We start from the raw sequence: 14,684 nt of genomic DNA, 5'->3' as shown, positions 1-14,684 counted from the left end.
ATGTTTGAGACCAGCTCTGGGATAGTTCCATAGAGCAAGAGCTAAAAGAGCCTGGGCTACAGCAAGTGGGTAGCCTAGGAATGTGTTTTTATTGGAAGAAAGCCCTTGGCACACAAAGCCAGGTCCTATATCATGCTCAGACTTTAAAACGGGCTCTACTTTCTGCCTTGAGCTTTTGTGAATTCACCAGGACTCTTCTTACTTCAGAACAGCATGAATCTAGGAAAACTAAATCTCAAGAGGGGACATTTATGATCTAATTCATTCCAGCCAAGTATAGGTTTATAGGAAACCCAGTCCAATTCCCTTGAAATATTCCGGATGAGACATTTTTGCTAAGATTTTAGACAGAAGTCATTATATTTTGCCTCAAACACATTTATCTGAGAATGATCTTAGCCCATGAAAAACCTGACTGTATTTGAAATCTTGGGATGATGCACTTTATTCTGAGAGTGCAGTACCTCTGTCTGTACTGATAAAGGAACCTCATGCCTAGATATCTAAGTATAAGTGGTTGTTCATTTCCTGTTAGAAAGGCTGAGTGCCCTGTGAGATGTGCTGAGGTAGCGGTAGTACAGAACTTGTGGGAATAGCCAACCAATGACTGATCTAACTTGAGGCCCACACCACGAGAGGGAATCCATGCCTGACACTGCCTGGATGGCCAGGAACCAGAGGCTTGACAGTCCAGAGACTCAGGATAGAACCAAACACAACCAGAAAAAAATAAAATAAAAGACCAAGTGTATCTGATATCATGGGCATAACCATTTGCCTGATAGGTCCAGGAGGTAAAATCCCTGATTTTAGGGCTCTTGCTTCCAGCCATCTTTGGGTATACAATCCTGAGAAAGGTGAAAGAAAATTGGATGGAAGCACGAGGTTGGATGGTGCTCTTGCTAGACTGGAAGAAGCTGTTATATCTCTCTTGTTACTTGTAGGTCATAGTCCTCTTTGCAGGACAGCACATCTCTAAGAGCCCATTTGAAGTGAACATTGACAAAGCCCAAGGAGACGCCAGCAAGGTCACTGCAAAAGGCCCAGGGCTGGAAGCCACAGGGAACATTGCTAATAAACCCACCTATTTTGACATCTACACAGCTGGTAATGTGCTTTGACCTTTGCATCTTCTTGATCTAACAGAATTCTCAGGAGAGTTTAGGGCACCCAGACTTTGATCTTTCAAATTGAACAACTTTTTCTCATGAGTTAGTTATATTTTTACATATCTTCACTCTTGACCCTGATTAATTACTTCTCAATTTCTGTACAAATTTTAGTCTGCACTAAATTTTACCATTCGTGCACTAGACCAAGTTTTGTAAAAGACTAAGGGAAGTAGGCAGCACAAATGAGTAAAGTGGTTATTAATTTGTTAGCTTTCTTTTCTTTTAGTTTTTCTAGACAGAATTTCTCTGTGTAGCTCTGTCTGTCCCAGAACTCACTCTGTAGACCAGGCTGGCATTGAACTCAAAAAGATCCACCTGCCTCTGCCTCCTGAGTACTGGAATTAAAGGTATATGCCACCATCACTTGGAAGCTTTCTTTCAGTTAAAAAAAGGAAATAGAAAATGTGAAAAAGAGATAGTTGGTACAGCCTTGCACTTTGCACTGGTTGGCAGCAAGCTTTTGAAAGGGGAAGATGTGCTAATGGAATCGTGGTTCTTTCACAGGAGCTGGTGTAGGTGACATTGGTGTTGAGGTGGAGGATCCTCAGGGCAAGAACACTGTGGAACTGCTGGTGGAAGACCGAGGAAATCAGGTGTATAGATGTGTTTACAAGCCAATACAACCTGGCTCCCATGTGGTCAAGGTCTCCTTTGCTGGAGATGCCATTCCCAAGAGTCCCTTTGGTGTGCAGGTTGGGGAAGGTAAGTACTGGCCAACTATACCTGGCATAGAGACTGATAAACCTGGGCTCATTCCATCCTCTTCCTGCCAGAATCCCTTCAACAGGAAGTGGTACTTAAAGATATTAGTGCTAATACAAGTTGTGCTCCTCAGCTTTCCTCACTGTGTCAAAACATCTAAAATGATCACGTTAATAGATGATAAAATTATTTGGTTTATGGCCATGATCACTTGGCCCAGTTTCTCTTCTATGGTGATGGACACATGTGGCAAAGGAGCTGCTTACCGCATGGTAGCCAGGAAGACAAGAAAGAAATAGGAAGGGACTAGAACCTCACCAATCTCATACAGCAGTGGTTCTCAAACTTCCTAATACTACAACCCTTCCTCATGTTGTGACCCTCAACCATAAAATTATTTGATTGGTACTTTAAAACTGTAATTTTACTACTGTTAATAAATCATAATGTAAATATCTGATATGCAAACCCCCAAGGGGTCTCAACCTACAGGTTGAGAACCACTGCTTTATAGAGTAAGTTTCCAATGATCGAACTTCCTTCCACTAGGTCTCACCTTTTCAACACTTGTGCCATTAGGGAGTATTTTAAATCTAGTCTGTACCACAGATTGAGTATCCCTAATCTGAAAACTGGATTGCTTCAAGATCCATTTTGTTTTTTTGTGCACTGACATGATTTTCAAATACTTTTAGATTTTAGCTAGAACATTTAAGATTCTAGGTTTTCAGATAAGGAAAGCTCAATTAACAAAGTCTGTGTAATTTTTTGTTTGTTTGTTTTTTCAAAATGGGGTTTCTCTGTGTAGCCCTGGCTGTCCTGGAACTCACTCTGTAGACTAGGCTGGCCTCCCTCAGCTACCTCTGCCTCCCAAGTACAGGGATTAAAGGCATGTGCCACCACCACCTGGCCCATGCATATATTTTTTTTTTTTTTTTTTTTTTTTTTTTTTTTTGGTTTTTCGAGACAGGGTTTCTCTGTGTAGCTTTGCGCCTGTCCTGGAACTCACTTGGTAGCCCAGGCTGGCCTCGAACTCACAGAGATCCGCCTGCCTCTGCCTCCCGAGTGCTGGGATTAAAGGCGTGCGCCACCACCGCCCGGCGCATATATTTTTTAAAAGTATATCTGAAACAGGTGCTGGAGATAAGGCTCAGTGGTGAAGAGCTCTTCCTGTTCTTCCAGAGGATTTGCATTCAATTCCCAGCACCCACACCAGTCAACTCTTAACCATCTATAACTCCAGCTCTAGGGGTTCTGATGCATTCTTCTGGCCTCCATGGGCACCTGAACATATATGGCAGACACTCACATAAAAACATCAACACACACACACACACACACACACACACACACACACCTTTAAAACCTTATAGCAAAATCTTTTTGTCCCAATCATTTTGGATAAGGGATATGGAATCTGTGTGCAGAGATCCTATATCCAGGATCAAGCTCGACAACAGCAGGTCCCCTATAGTCCAGGCACTTTGCTGGCTGTTGGGCACTCAGCTCAACTGCGTTAACCCACACATCTGTGTATTTCAGGTGTGATTCCCACCTCCAGTTTGTAAGTGGAGTGACTGAGGCTTTGACAGTATAGATCTTAGTACTATAAAGCATCAGTAGAACCATAGTATCCATTGACCAGGCCTATAACCACTCTGCTTAGTTCCTCTACAACCAGCAACGTATGTTGCCTCCTAATATTAGAGTCTCTCTCTCCCTCTGTTTCTTTGACTTGGTTGCTCTTTTTGTTGTTACTATTGTTTTCCAACTGTGCTACCTTTTCTAACCAGTACTTGCCTCTCCCTATTCTGTCCTCCACCTCTGCACCTGCAGACCTGGCTGCTTCTTCTGAATCCTGCCTCTGGGCCAGCCTGGACCCTGAAGCTGCTGGCTTCCTATTTGCAAGCTCTGGGCCAGAGGTTCTTGCTTTGGTAAGGGCTGGTTGAATGGGGTATTTTTTACCAGTTCTTCATGCTGCTTGCACATCTCAGGGGAGTCTGTATTGTGTGTAGCTTCAGGAAGTTCCTGTGCAGGTGTTAGTGATTACAGCTTGTATAGCCAGATCCCAGCCTGAACAAGGTGCTGAGGGTGACAGTAGATCTAGTATGTCCCTCAAACTCTTCAATTGAGTCCGCTGAGTTTATAGGAACTGAGCTGTTAGCATTTTGATGTTGACCCTGTTGTACATGTTCAATATTTCCGAGAGAGAGAGAGAGAGAGAGAGAGAGAGAGAGAGAGAGAGAGAGAGAGAGAGAGAGAGAGAATGAAAACACATTTAAACCCCCCCCCCAGAAAAAAATTCCTGTCATCTTGTGACTTATTCCTCATGTAACCAACTTTTCACCCTTTGACAAAGAAAAATCAACCCTCTCCCTGGATATTTATAATCAAAATTCCTTTGACATCAGGAAAGAGATGATTTGAGACAGCTTTCCTCATTATAATGTTTCCTAATCTATCATTCATGGACTGCCTCATTCATTTCTGGCACAGTAAGTTTTTTATTTTTGTTTTTGTTTTCCTTCATTGTTTACATGATCTCTAACTACAAGGATGTCTGTGTGCCTCTCTGGCAAGCAATGGTTTGCCATATAACCAAGAGGAAGGATCTATCTAGTGGAAAGTACCTTCTTTCCACTTTAGGAGTGTGTATAAAGGGCTGTCAAATGTGCAGTGTGAGATTTGGAGAAGAAAAGCCAATTCATGGACAGTAGGATATTGTGCCCATCAACTTCCCATTTCCACTTAAGGAGGAAATTGCCTATGCTGGGCAAAGGATTTCTAGGAAGTATATATGTCTTTATAAACCTCCTCCCTGACTCCACATGAAGAGTAGTTTCATGGCTCTCTCAAGTGAAGAATGGTAACCATCACCATAGTCCTCAAGTTTAGTCCTAAAAGGTGTGGTTTTTAAAGGAGACCAGAAATCAAGTCAGGAATGGCATTTCTGCTGAGGCTTGCCTTACAGATGCCCAGTTTTGTCACAGCCATCTTTGACTGAGAGCACAGTTTCAGCTTTTTTGCCTGACTGTTCACATGCAAGACAACAGCCATATCCAGATCTTCAGAGATAGCTGACCCAGGCTTTGGAACCCGGACATATTTCAAGCACTGCATTTTCCAAGTAGAATTTAAAAAGTTTAGTCTTCCCTGTTACTGGGCCCTTGAGTATGGCAGTGAGGTCTGGATAACATTCAACACTCAGTCTTAATGCCTCTCTGGTCATAAAAGGCTAAAAGCCAGTACCAGGAGCACAGTGTGGGTTCGCCCTGCTCTCCTGTTGATGTTGCCAAAATAACTTTTGCCAGCCCTGTGTGGTGAGGCTGGACAAAGTCATGCTGTGTCCTTCTTTGCTAGCTGGTATGCTTCCTGAGTGGGACCCCTGGTTTTGGGCAACTGCCTGATGCTCTTTGTGCAAAGGAAACATTTTCTTGGCAGGTGGTCCCAAGTAACCTTAACTTTCTTGTCTTTTAACAAATATTAAAAGGTTGAACTGATGTTTAAACTATGCTTGCAGCCTGCAATCCAAATGCTTGCCGGGCCAGTGGCCGAGGCCTGCAGCCCAAAGGTGTCCGGATCCGGGAGACTGCAGACTTTAAGGTGGACACCAAAGCTGCTGGAAGCGGGGAGCTTGGTGTAACTGTGAAGGGCCCTAGTAAGTACTCTTTTCTTTCCCCATCTCAGATAAAAATCTTAGCTAATTTTTAGCCCATGATGTATTGATTACATCTGTGGCCAGTCCTGATTGATATCTTCCAGAGAGCTATAACAAAGATTTGAGTCCTATCTGTACTCTTTGGAGAAGAGAGCAGTGATTGATTAGTAACATCTGCCCTGGATATGGGCAGATGCAACCAGTGGGTGGTTTGATAGCTTTACATTTTAAGACCTCTGGGGTAGAAAGCAATGCTGTAAGGGAATTGAAGAAATATTTGTTTTGGGGACAACAGCTCTCTCCTCTCTCTCTCTCTCTCTCTCTCTCTCTCTCTCTCTCTCTCTCTCTCTCTCTCTCCCTCCCCCTCCTCCCCTTTCTCTCTCTCTCTCCCTCCCTCCCTTCTCTCTCTTTCTTTCTAATTGAAGAGACCTAGGTGTAAAGTGGAAGGTTCTTGCACAGAGTCACATGGCCTGTGATGTTCTGGAATCCAGGCACAGTGTTCAAAGCTTTTGATTTCTCCAGTCCAGGTTACATTTTTATAGACTATGAAATTATGTCAGTTACTATATTAGTATGATCAGTGCTTATAGGAGAATAAAATGCCCCAGGATGATTTTCTTTGTAGGTAAAAGCCATTGGCAGAGGGTGTGTTTCCCCAGTACCCTGTTCTTTCTTTCTCCTTTAGTGACAGAGAGAGCAGGCATGGGGTCAGCACTCCTCTGTCTCACATCTTCTTAGAAGTCATAGTTGCAGGTGAAGCAACTATGGTGCATAGTTGCAGCACTTCGTGGTTTTAGTTCTAAGGGTTGTAGAGTCCTGCGATTCCTGCATCATGGTTCTGCTTGTCCTCTGTGTCAGCATTAGTCCTGAGTCCAAAAAGTTCACATGTGGTCTCTGCACAAAGCATGGGGGAAGGATATGCCCCAAGGGCAGCCAGGGTTCTAGACTGCTCAGACCTAGAGCCAAGTAGCTCTGGGGCTGTCCATCCACCCATTCCCAGCCCCCCACACCCACTCAGGTTGTTGCAACAGGAACCAAAGAGGTGTTCTTTCTGACCTTGGAGACTTTCTTGACTCAATGGCTTTTCTGGCCAGACCTCAACATAAAACAAATTTCTACCTGATGGCTAGATCTGAAATTCTGTATAGAACCTAAAACCCATCTTCTCATAGATCACCTATAAGGACTTCCTTTGTTGGCCTTCTTTAGCAGGAAAAGATACGTAGGTGCTTAGTCCAAGACAAGTAATCATAAAGATGACCTCCATTTCCAGTGTTTGTGGGGTAATGGGGTGGAGTGGTGGCTGGAAGACAGCTAGGGCTGTTGGGAAATTCTGAGACATAGCAAAAAGCCCAGCTGGTCCAGAAGCTCAGCCTCTGCTGAGAGCTTTTGAAGTGAGTTAGCTGGGAAGTCATCCATTTCTCCCTCTTGGAAGCTGAGATGGCTCTGCTTTTAGTTTTGGAAACCTCTCCCAGGTTTTAGGGGGAATCTCACATTCAGAGTTGAATTTCTGTAGGTCACCTATGTTTTGTGGATAGTCTCCTTGTAAGCCTGTGGTTCTACTGCAAAGGCTGTGTGCTTTCTTTCCACAGAGGGCCTGGAGGAGCTTGTAAAGCAGAAGGGCTTTCTGGATGGGGTCTACTCATTTGAGTACTACCCCAGCACACCAGGGAAATACAGCATTGCAGTTACTTGGGGGGGACACCACATTCCAAAGAGGTGAGTCTAGGTTGGAGATGTGCCTTGTTTAGAGGTATGCTCAACCTGTGACAGGCTCACAGGAATCTGCTGCTTCCCAGGCTGCCAGAGGGAAGAGAGATCTGCTTTGTTAAAAGCTTTCCACTCCACCCACCCGCCCCTGCCCCCGCCCCCGCCCCTCCCCTTTTCCGAGCAGCACAGACACTTGGCTTATTCTCAAAAGCAGCACAAAGTCACTGTGGTTTCAGCTGCCCTGCTTTAAATCAAATGCTGGTGGCTTGTGCCTGGTGGGAGGCAGGGAAACCAGAAAGAGCTGTAATAGAGAGCAAATGGACTGTGTGTCTATACAGCCTTGTATAAACCAAGGCTCTCTTTTTCAATGAATGCCTCTGTTCACGAGTGCCACAGGGGCACAGTATGCTATGGTTTACATTAAAACCTCTACATGAATGCCATCAGAGACAAAGCCCACCCCACCCCCCAGCTTTGCCTGGGGCTATTGCTGTTTCCTTTCTATACCTGTGTGCTTTGCTGCTCTCCTGAGGGCAATTTAAGCTTTGAATACATTTTGTCTTGAGAAATAATTGAACACTGTAGTAGTCCTCCTTTGTCCACAAAAGTTACCTTCTAAAACCATAAGTATATGACTGAAACCAACCCCAGACAGTGTCATGTGCTGGTGTTTTTTGTTTGTTTGTTTGACTTTTGCCTCTAGACATGCACACCCATGAAAAAGTTCAATTTATGAAATAGATGTAATAAGACTGAAACAATAATGATGAAGCAACAAAATGAAAGGTGCATGAATATGGTTTTAATGAAAATATACCATTGTCAGGCAGTGGTGGCACACACCTTTAATCCCAGCACTCAGGAGGCAGAGGCAGGCGGATCTCTGTGAGTTTGGGGCCAATCTTTTCTACAGAGCAAGTTCCAGGACAGCCAGGGCTACACAAAGAAACCCTGTCTCAAAAAAAATCAAAATTAAATAAATAAAAATAAAAAATACCATATTGTACTGGATTTATCCTTTTTCTGTTGTTAGATATAATGCCTATATGATTAGATAAAGTGAAAATAATAATAATGTAGGCATCGTGGCAAAACACTAGGCCACTATTAATCTCAAAATGCAGACCACATTTGAAACTTAAGAAAATACAACCGAGGATAAGGGGAACTCTTCTATAGGATTTTCAGTGTCTGAGCACAGCACACTTATTGTAAATTTCCCTTGCCAACATTAAAGCATATTTGATCACATATGAATGAGATAAAGCCTATTCAAACTAGTTTTTTTGTCCTAGCATAGGTAGGAATAGAGAAATGTGGGTAGTCTTAATCTTTAAGGCTTTCACTCTCGAGGGCCCTGCATACCTGTGCTCACTCGCTAATGAGCAAACTAGAGCAAGTGTGTTGCTTGAGTGACAGCCCAGTGCCCCCCAGCTCCTGAAGCAACCAAATTACATTATATTGTTGACATAACAATGGCTGTGGGGGTGACCAGTGTGGAGGAAAGGAGCTTGCCTAGAGTTTTAGCCTCCATGCAAAAGATCAGACAAGTGGAAAAATTTTTGTTAAGTCATCCCCTTTTATGCTCTTCTTCAGTGCTTCTTCTGTTTCCTTCCTTCTAGCCCCTTTGAAGTTCAAGTTGGCCCTGAAGCAGGCATGCAGAAAGTCCGTGCATGGGGCCCTGGTCTCTATGGTGGCATTGTTGGTCGGTCAGCAGACTTTGTGGTGGAGTCCATTGGCTCTGAGGTTGGGACTCTGGGTAAGTGGAGGCAACTGCCCAGCCTCTTCTGTAAGGCTAAGAATAACACAGTACCTGGTGTTGGAGCTTCATGTGGCCTCCTGGCCTCCAGGTTACCCAAAGCCTTTTGGGTACTGTAGAATTCTAATTCTTATTTTCCTTATTTCCAGTTGCCCAATGCCTGTAATAATAGTGATTGCTTTACTCACTAGTTCCCTAAGAGGGACTGGTGGTGATGTGCTAAACAGTTCATAAAAAAATATTGTAGACAGATATTGGTGACTGACCCTTAAATAAATGACTTGGTACATTTTGCTGAAATTTGAAAAATAAATACATTATTTGGAGCATAACAATATATTTTAAGTGCATGTCTGACAAAACACATGATCATTATGGATTAGAAGTCAACAAACTTTTTCTAGAAAGGGCCACATACCCAGTATTTTCACCTTATGTGCTACATGATCTCTGTCACAATTATGTGACTCTGCCATTGTGGCTTTAAAGCGGTCATTAAGAAATACATATATGAGTAAGTATGCTTACATTCTTGTAAGACTCTTTATATAGGAATAGGCAGTGAGCTGTAGTTTACTGGCCCCTGTTTTAGGTACAGCAATATGCAAAAGAAGGAAAAATAAGAAATTACATTTAATTTCCACCACTAGAAAGATTAATCATTTTGATATATACTTCTCGTCTAAGGTAGTAGTTAAACTTTTAATCTCTTCTTGGGCTTTTTTCCTGTACACAGATGTATCTTTATATCTTTATGCCCCAGATGAATGGATGTAATGCCTTCATTTCCCATGGCTTCTATGGAATTTTGTTGTATTTCAATCTGTTCTTGAGTTCTCAAGTTACTTCCAAGATCTTATTATATCAAAACTATGCTGAGTGCATAACATCACTTCATTCATTCATGTAAAAGCTCAGAAATGGGTTTAGACAAATGAGTATTGGTTTAAGACTTTTGGCATATGTTACTATATATTCAATAAAAGGGTTTTTCTGATATGTACCCCTGTCCCAGGTGCATCTCCTTCCTACCTTTCCTCATGTTATCTGAAAATCTGAAATATCCACTCTAACCCTTCCACCTCTAGTCAAGACCCAGTGACCTTGGTTTTGTTGAAGAGGGACGTACTTAATTTCAATTTTCTGCTCATTGCTTGCTTTCTAGGAGGCAGAGAGAAGGAGGTGGTAGTAGCATATAGAAAAGATAATTCTCACCATGTGTAACCAGGAAAGCCCTTTTATTCCATCCCTCAGGGTTTGCAATTGAAGGCCCTTCCCAAGCAAAGATAGAATATGATGATCAGAATGATGGATCATGTGATGTAAAATATTGGCCCAAGGAGCCTGGTGAATATGCTGTTCACATCATGTGTGATGATGAAGACATCAAGGACAGCCCATACATGGCGTTCATCCACCCTGCTACTGGAGACTACAACCCAGATCTAGTAAACACCCTCGCCCTTCTTTTACCCCTTCTCCCCTATGGCAGAGAGGAACGGGTTAGATCTTAGGGCAAAAGTGGCCGTCTTAGAACTTGCAGGATGTTGGGAAAGTAATGAACCTCTCTGACTCTTGACACTTTCCTCTATAAACTAGGAATGAGAGTGTCTACTGCCAGAGCTTTTGGGATAATTCAAGGATCTGCCTGTCAAGTGGAAGAGGCTCCTCTTGCCACTTATAGCTGTTGGCCACCTATCCATAGAGTACAATCAGTGAGCTAACTTGTGGCACTCTTGGACCCATGCTTAGTTCTTTGCTCTGTTGTGGCTGCAGCCTTCAGTGCTTCCTCAAAGTGGGAACAGTGAAGCCAGCCACAGCTAAAGATCTGCCCCAGATACAAAAGTTCTTTATATCCATTCAGAGCAAGGCAGAGTGTGTGGGTTAGTTTGGATTTTGTTTTAGAGTATTTTTTCCTTCATGAACAGCTACTAGTGGTATTTATTTTTAAGTTACAGCCTACTTTGGCATTTTACTTTCTATAGCAACCCTTAACTAAGCACCAGGCATTTTGTGCACCCTCCCCTCCATCCCATTCTTTGACACAGGGGGGAAAAAAACATTATTTGGTTTTTGCCTCAGGTCCAAGCATATGGGCCTGGTTTAGAGAAATCTGGTTGCATTGTCAATAACCCAGCCGAGTTCATTGTGGATCCTAAGGATGCTGGAAAAGCTCCCTTAAAGATACTGGCTCAGGTAAGTTTCTGGGGCCACTTGCACTTGTCAGGTGGAAGGTGTAATGTCAAGTTGCTTCGTGCATCTGTCCTTGGCTTTCTTATCCACACACAGAGTAATAATAGTGTCCCACAGTACAATGTGAGGACTTTGTGGAACTAACATAACGTGGGACACTTTTTATATTTGTGATTCATGCTCTATAGAAAGAAGGCTTGTTTGTTTCAGATTTCTCGGTAATATCTTTCAGTTTGACTGAGTCTACTTAATTCCTAATAGAGTTGTGAACAAAATTCAGATTATGTTTATCTGATTTGGTTAAAATTAGCCAAAGGACTTAAACTCAGGAATTGAAATTACATGCTAAGTGGCACTGGCTTTAGACAGGGGAGAAGACAGCATTTACTCTTAGTAATTACAAGTAAATAAATGGAATTGGGCACAGCAACATATACCTGATTCCTAGTAATTGGGAGGTCCAAGGTTGGCCATAAAGATCATCATGAGTAAGCTAGTGAGACCTATCTCATTTGGGGATAATTGATTTTGTTTGTTGTTACTTATAGCCTGTGTATTGGGAGTATATAGCATGTTGTAGTTGCTGGATGACTTACTAAGATAAGTTGATGGTATTTTGGCCATCCCTAGAAGCCACAGTAGTCCTTTTTTGGTGGAGACATTGTGAGGACCACTTTTGTTCAAGCTCTGCCTGGCTCTTTTGCAGGACGGGGAAGGCCAGCCCATTGACATCCAGATGAAGAGTCGGATGGATGGCACATATGCCTGCTCCTATACCCCAGTTAAAGCCATCAAGCACACCATAGCTGTGGTCTGGGGAGGTGTGAACATACCACACAGCCCCTACAGGGTAGGTTGAGGACCATCTTAATTGTATGAAATAAACCTGGCTATTGTGTCTGGGCATTGTGTATACAGATGGCCAAGGCAGATGTATGAAAAGAACCCATCCTGGATAGACCTTGAAAAGAGACTTGGGCTGAAGGCAAATTACTCTAGACGGACAAAACGACCCTTTCTAGTCTTATGCTGGACCTAAAGGAAGGAATATTTTTTTATATAGATTTATTTTCTATGTTCATGTCTTTTCTAGGTCAACATTGGGCAAGGTAGCCATCCCCAGAAGGTCAAGGTGTTTGGACCTGGTGTGGAGAGAAGTGGTCTGAAGGCAAATGAGCCTACTCACTTCACAGTGGATTGTACAGAGGCTGGGGAAGGTGAGATTAGGCTTCATCCATCCCAGTCATTATCACTCCTTGAGAAGAACATCCTTATAACATTTGGAGGGCAGTGAGCTTTGAACTAGAAAGTAGCTCATTTTAGTACGCAATTGTTTACCCATGAGCTATGTTGGTTCCTTGGTAATATCTTAGCTAGTGCTGTGAATCTTTTTCCAAAACTCTGATTTACTACCTTCCCTTTCTTGAGTTGCTCTTGTGGGATATTATCCTGAGCTGGAAATGATTGTATAGGACATGCTGCTGTTTGTAAACTGGTACTCATAAGCCTGTCTGTTCTAGGTGATGTCAGTGTTGGCATTAAGTGTGATGCCCGAGTGTTAAGTGAAGATGAGGAAGATGTGGATTTTGACATTATTCACAATGCCAATGATACTTTTACAGTCAAATACGTGCCTCCTGCTGCTGGGAGATACACTATCAAGGTTCTCTTTGCATCTCAGGTATGTGTTAGGGCCTAAGATCACAGAGAAGAGTGAGCCTTGTGCTTTCAGGCCACCTGTGTGCATATCTGCTTTTTTGAGTTTTGTTGTTTTGTTTAGCAACTGAGAAAGGTGCTTTGAGAACTATGTTTAGTTTCTCTATTTTCTTAAAACCAAAAAGAGGGTGAGGGGAAGCTAAGCTAAATTCTCACCTTTTTCTCTGTCAGAGGTAAGGCATATATTCAGTGGTTAAAAGTAGGACTCTAAACAGGAACTGACTTATTAAAACATTCACTAACCTTTTGATTGAAAAGTTAGGCAACATCTAGATATACTTCACTTTGACCTCCTTGCAGTAATAACTCTGATCTCTGCCCTTCAACTTTTATAGCAAAAGCTTTTGAAGCATTGGGTGTGTGATAATGGTAGTCCTGTAAGGAGCACTCTGAAACGAGGCATTTTGAAATTCTGATGATCAAAATTAACTATATAAAAATTAGGAAGCTTAGGAGAACAGTCTGTGCCTCAAGTTAATGATCTTAAGTTGACATGATATAATTAATTTATTCTACTTTTATTCTGACAATCTGTAAATTCTTTTTGAAGAACTATAGTCCTCTGTTTCTGATTACTTTCTTAAAGCCCTCACACCTCAGCCCATAGCCATCCCTGGAGGACATTTCCTACCTCCTAACCTTGTATATTGTTGGCTTTTACTTTATTCTGAGCAGTATTTTTTTTATCCTTAGCCCCCAAACATCTGGTGTTAAAGACACAAGGGTGTTTGTGCTATCAGGGTTCCAGATGTGCACCTGTGTATGCAGACTTCACCTACAATAATAGAAGTTTCTCACCACTTGCTAAAGTGGGCATTAGGGCAACCTTTGTTCATTGTGTTGGGGCAGAAGGTTAAGCTCTGAAGGTTCTGTAGGGACCTACCTTCTCAGACATGTTTTTGCTTTAGGAAATCCCTGCCAGCCCTTTCAGAGTCAAAGTTGACCCTTCCCACGACGCCAGCAAAGTGAAGGCAGAAGGCCCAGGGTTGAGTAAAGCAGGTAAGATTGTGATGGGTAAGGCCACCTTGATCTTTCTGCAGCCACTGCACTGTCTAGACCTTAGAGGGACTTATCTCCACTGAAAGGCTCTGATGTGGCAGGGACAGTGTGTCACTGGCTGCTGCTGTGGAGTGGTGCTGTTGAACCTGTCAGACTGGTTCTAAAAGTGAAACCTCTCCAGCCAACCCTACCTCCCTACTTTGTGTGTCCTTCCAGGTGTGGAAAATGGGAAGCCAACTCACTTCACTGTTTATACCAAGGGGGCTGGAAAAGCCCCGCTCAATGTGCAGTTCAACAGCCTCCTTCCTACTGATGCAGTGAAGGACTTGGATATCATCGATAATTACGACTACTCACATACTGTTAAATATACCCCAACCCAGCAGGTAAGGGTCCTTCTTGTCTCTTGCTTTTCTGGCTAGGCGCTTCCTCAGTGCTGTGCTGTGGACAGCATGCGAATAATCGGTGCATGTGGAGATGCTTCAGTGTGTACTCTCATCTTCACTGGGAGCCCTGGAGGAAAGAAAGCCTGAGGTTGCTATGGGCTTCCCAGAGAAGTACGAAGGCAGCCCCATATCTCTACCTCAGTTTGGGGTTTTATCAGAGAAACACTGAGTTCTTGTATGTAGAACCTACCAGATCTACCTTCTAACACACTCCACCCCACCCCCACCCTAGTACACTGACTCCCAATCTTATTAATTATAGAAAAAGCTCCCTCACCTGCGTTTTTCCTTGTGGGCTGTTTCACATAGTTTGCCTTTTTAATGAGGTG

At 43.0% G+C, this 14,684-nt stretch overlaps 1 protein-coding gene across 4 annotated transcripts in view; it reads left to right on the top strand.

The window, feature by feature from the left end:
• Positions 1-14,684, top strand: part of Flnb (filamin B) — a 151,842-nt gene that overhangs the window by 81,063 nt on the left and 56,095 nt on the right. For all 4 annotated transcript variants that reach the window (XM_059274276.1, XM_059274275.1, XM_059274274.1 and 1 more), the window contains exons 7-18: positions 945-1,107; positions 1,677-1,874; positions 5,395-5,532; positions 7,125-7,251; positions 8,865-9,001; positions 10,256-10,449; positions 11,084-11,197; positions 11,901-12,044; positions 12,288-12,411; positions 12,715-12,875; positions 13,819-13,909; positions 14,126-14,295. In XM_059274276.1, coding sequence (XP_059130259.1) covers positions 945-1,107; positions 1,677-1,874; positions 5,395-5,532; positions 7,125-7,251; positions 8,865-9,001; positions 10,256-10,449; positions 11,084-11,197; positions 11,901-12,044; positions 12,288-12,411; positions 12,715-12,875; positions 13,819-13,909; positions 14,126-14,295 — 1,761 coding nt within the window. The remainder of the gene's footprint in view (positions 1-944; positions 1,108-1,676; positions 1,875-5,394; positions 5,533-7,124; positions 7,252-8,864; positions 9,002-10,255; positions 10,450-11,083; positions 11,198-11,900; positions 12,045-12,287; positions 12,412-12,714; positions 12,876-13,818; positions 13,910-14,125; positions 14,296-14,684) is intronic.

The sequence above is a fragment of the Peromyscus eremicus genome, chromosome 9 (assembly GCF_949786415.1).
Source record: "Peromyscus eremicus chromosome 9, PerEre_H2_v1, whole genome shotgun sequence".
NCBI lineage: Eukaryota > Metazoa > Chordata > Mammalia > Rodentia > Cricetidae > Peromyscus > Peromyscus eremicus.
The sequence above is the reverse complement of the archived record's forward strand: the minus strand, read 5'-3'. Positions and strand labels throughout refer to the sequence as shown.